The sequence below is a fragment of the Pinus tabuliformis genome, chromosome 1_2 (assembly GCF_031772625.1).
Source record: "Pinus tabuliformis cultivar Carrire ecotype Pingquan chromosome 1_2, CPIR1, whole genome shotgun sequence".
In the NCBI taxonomy this organism is placed as follows: domain Eukaryota; kingdom Viridiplantae; phylum Streptophyta; class Pinopsida; order Pinales; family Pinaceae; genus Pinus; species Pinus tabuliformis.
The window spans coordinates 172726213-172729737 of record NC_142298.1 but is presented as its reverse complement, the minus strand read 5'-3'; the positions used below and the strand labels follow the sequence as shown (position 1 = coordinate 172729737).

Below are 3525 nucleotides of genomic sequence, written 5' to 3'. Positions count from 1 at the left end.
TATTATTAAAGAAATTCTTTTGAAAACTAACCATTTTTTAGAAATAGGATTCGAATTCATTTTTTTAGATTTTAGTTTAAAAGAAAAAAACCAACAAACTCATTTTAAAAAAAATCACAATAAAACAAAACATTAATAAATAAAATAATGAAATACAAACCATAAAAAGATTGCAAAACATTAAAAACAAAACAATAAAACACATTAAAAATAAAAATAAAAACCAATACATTCAAACCAACGAAAGTAGGTTGGAAACATAGAAATAATACAAATAAAAAAAAACAACAAAATCAAAACAACTCTGCATCATTCATTGTATATACAAAACATAAAACAAATCGAGGGTTTGACCAAACCAAAGTCATAGTTTGATGGCGATTTGAAAATGGCACGCGCAGCTTATACATGACTTCTCAACAACTTTCAAATACGTTGTTATGCTTCGGGCCTTCTATATAACCAACAGCATGAAAAAACATAAACGCAAGGCCATATGAAACAAAAAAACGAAACATAAAAGATGAAACTAATTAAAAGTCATGTAAACAATGGCGGAAAGAACGAAACAATGAATTGAGAGCCACTAGTTGCTGTTGTGCAAACAGTCTCACATTCTGAATAAATGAGCAAGTCGCAGGTTCAGGCTTCTTCAAAAACCTGTAATGCATGTTTTCTGCCAAGATATCATTGGTGGCTTAATGAAAAATGTTTATTTGTGTAGCTATAGATGATAGGCAGTTGCGTTTTTTTGGGAAAGAAAGCCAGTTTTGATCAAAATAGAACATCTCGGTGGCAAATTACAATAGACACGTGAAGTAAAATTGATAACAAGTGGTTTCTTTCCCAGAAATTGTGGGATTTAGTCCACCAGCCAGTTGTATAGCATGCTAGTGATCTGGAAACATTGCTGAGCGCATCCACTCAGAAAGGAGCTGGAAATGCCATCGAATCCTCATAAAAATCATGAGAATCTTGCCAAATCGAACCAGAAAGGAAGATAAAAAGATTTGGTTTGTTGTAGTACTTACTATCAGAGAATAATCCTCTCTATTTCAATTAATTGCTATCCTATCCTTATCTAATTTCTTGTGATCTCAATCTCCGCAAGATCTCGATTTCCCAGCCCATGAATCTTTCAAAAATCTTATTTATTGGAATGATATATGGTGCAGACCATTGGCGTAAATCCATTGGAGAATTTGATGAACGGTCGGTTGAATGAATCACTAACAGCACCATAAATGGAGGCAGAGGCCATTCATGATCGTCATTGTGAATAGTGAATTAGGGTCTCTTCCGTTAGTGCTTTCACTGTGCCAACGCCATGCCTCCATCGTCATCGAAGGCCATGCCTCTCGGATCCGTAGCCCCTGATTTTGAGCTGCCAGAACCTCTCACTAGCAAGGTTTGGAAGTCGGCTGACTTTGAAGGACATCCCGCACTACTAGTGACGTTCATCTACAATCACTGCCCATTTGTTGTGCATTTGAAGAAGGACATTGTCAAGCTTGCAAATGATTACATGCCAAGGGGGCTTGCAATTGCAGCAATCTCTTCTAATTCTGCTGTCACACACCCTCAGGATGGTCCAGATTTCATGGCTGAAGACGCTAGGACGTTTGAGTATACGTTCCCATATCTATATGAGGAGAAACAAGAAGTTGCATGGGCTTATGGAGCTGTCTGCACTCCTGAATTATACCTGTTCAAGAAGAATGGAAATCAGCCATTTGAGTTTGCTTATCATGGACAATTCAACGATTCCCAACCAAATAACAACAAACCTATTACTGGAAGTGACTTAAGGCAAGCTTTGGATTGAGTCCTGAGTGACCAACCAATAAATTTTGCACCAAAGCCAAGTGTTGGATGCAGCATTAAGTGGCACCCGAGTGAAAACGTGTAAATGTTGTCTTCCTCATGACTCCGGTTAATAAATATTCTCCATCCCTACATCTACGATTTCGTCTTTTTAGGCCGCAGAAAACGATGAATTCATACGCCATCAACCCTCCATATGCCATTTTGTGTTTTGGTTTACGTTTGGTTTTCCATTTGTTTTGGGTTTCTTTTCCATTTTTAGATTAAATTTGTTTTGTATTTATTGTTATATATTGTATTTATTTTTATTTTTATTTGTTTTGATTTATATTTATATATTTTCAGTTAATGTTTGATTTGTTTTGATTTGTATTTGTATATTTTTAGTTATAATTTTTTTTAATGATTGATTTGTTTTGATTTATATTTATATGTTTATAGTCAATGTTTGATTTGTTTTGATTTGTATTTGTATATATATTTAGTTATAATTTCTTAATGTTTGATTTGTATTAATATATGTTATCATTGTATTAATATATTAATATGTTATAATTATATTATTAATGCACGAAAAAAAAACAAAAAAAAAAAAAAAATTCACTTAGGTTTGAAAATAAATAATGGAACACTTGGAAACAAATTTTGAGGATCGATTTATCAAACATTTGGAGGATTCTATAGATGATGATTATCTTGTTTCAATAGCTTCAAGTTGGCATTAAACTCTTAACATATTCATGTTGAATGCTTTTATATCACACACTAATATGCAGAACACAACGGATCTTTCTAATGCCAATCATTTTTCCGAGCATATTTCATCTGACACAAACAGGGAGTATTACTTTTCATGGTTATTTTTAAGAATGGATTGATTTTAATATCATGATTAAGTCAATTTCAACACTTTGATTTTCCTTAATATGTTTTATTTGGTATGAAATTTTTGCGAAGAATCATGAAGGAACTGACCATTTCTTCTAAAGCACACTTATGTTTTCTTTGTACCAAGTTTTTTTTACAGTTTACAGGATAATCAAGTGATCATAAGGAGATTACATTGTGACGACAATTAGTCTTCCAAAGACTACATTCATGAAAAATTCTAAAGACAAATCCAACTCCACAACCACTACCTTGCACCTCCCTTTTTGAAACAGATTTTGAATTCCACCAATTGTAAATCCATAAAGCATGACATTTCCATTTCCATTTTCACAGCAAGAGTTCTTATTCATACACCATGCATTTCCTTACATCCATTCCTTACAAGCTTATTGCCATTCCCCATGTCATTACCATTCTCTTTCATTTCCACCAATAAAACACTGCTTCTATGTATTTCATTGAGTCAAAGTCCTAGAGTCTAATTATCTTTCTAAAAGAACCTAGAGGCTTGCATGCCTTAATGGCAAGTACTCTTGCCAATGAACAATGGGAGTACATTAATATCCCTTGTTCGTTGGATCTTGTAGGTGACTCGACTACAACAAACTTATTTGTACCTACAAAGATGTGTTAGGCATCTTGACTCCAATTGGAATCAATGGTGGGAGCTCTCGTGTTGGCTAGTGGCATCCATTAATGGCCACTAAGTCAACAACTTCTTGCTATGTTCAACACCAGCACATTTAATCACATAGTAAGATTTGTGCCATCGATCGTTGAAGACTTGAAGACCAAACTTTTGTAGCAGAT

At 33.9% G+C, this 3525-nt stretch overlaps 1 protein-coding gene across 1 annotated transcript; it reads left to right on the top strand.

Annotated features, from left to right (window-relative positions):
* The first annotated feature begins 1242 nt into the window (after positions 1–1242).
* On the top strand, positions 1243–1942 carry LOC149205036 (uncharacterized). Its single transcript, XM_089393407.1, has one exon. The coding sequence runs from the start codon at positions 1328–1330 to the stop codon at positions 1823–1825; it is 498 nt and encodes a 165-aa protein (XP_089249533.1). The 5' UTR covers positions 1243–1327; the 3' UTR covers positions 1826–1942.
* The last annotated feature ends 1583 nt before the right edge of the window (positions 1943–3525 follow it).

Coding starts and splice junctions, on each gene's coding strand:
- LOC149205036 (XM_089393407.1), top strand. CDS start 1,328: ATGCCTCCATCGTCATCGAAGGCCATGCCTCTCGGATCCGTAGCCCCT.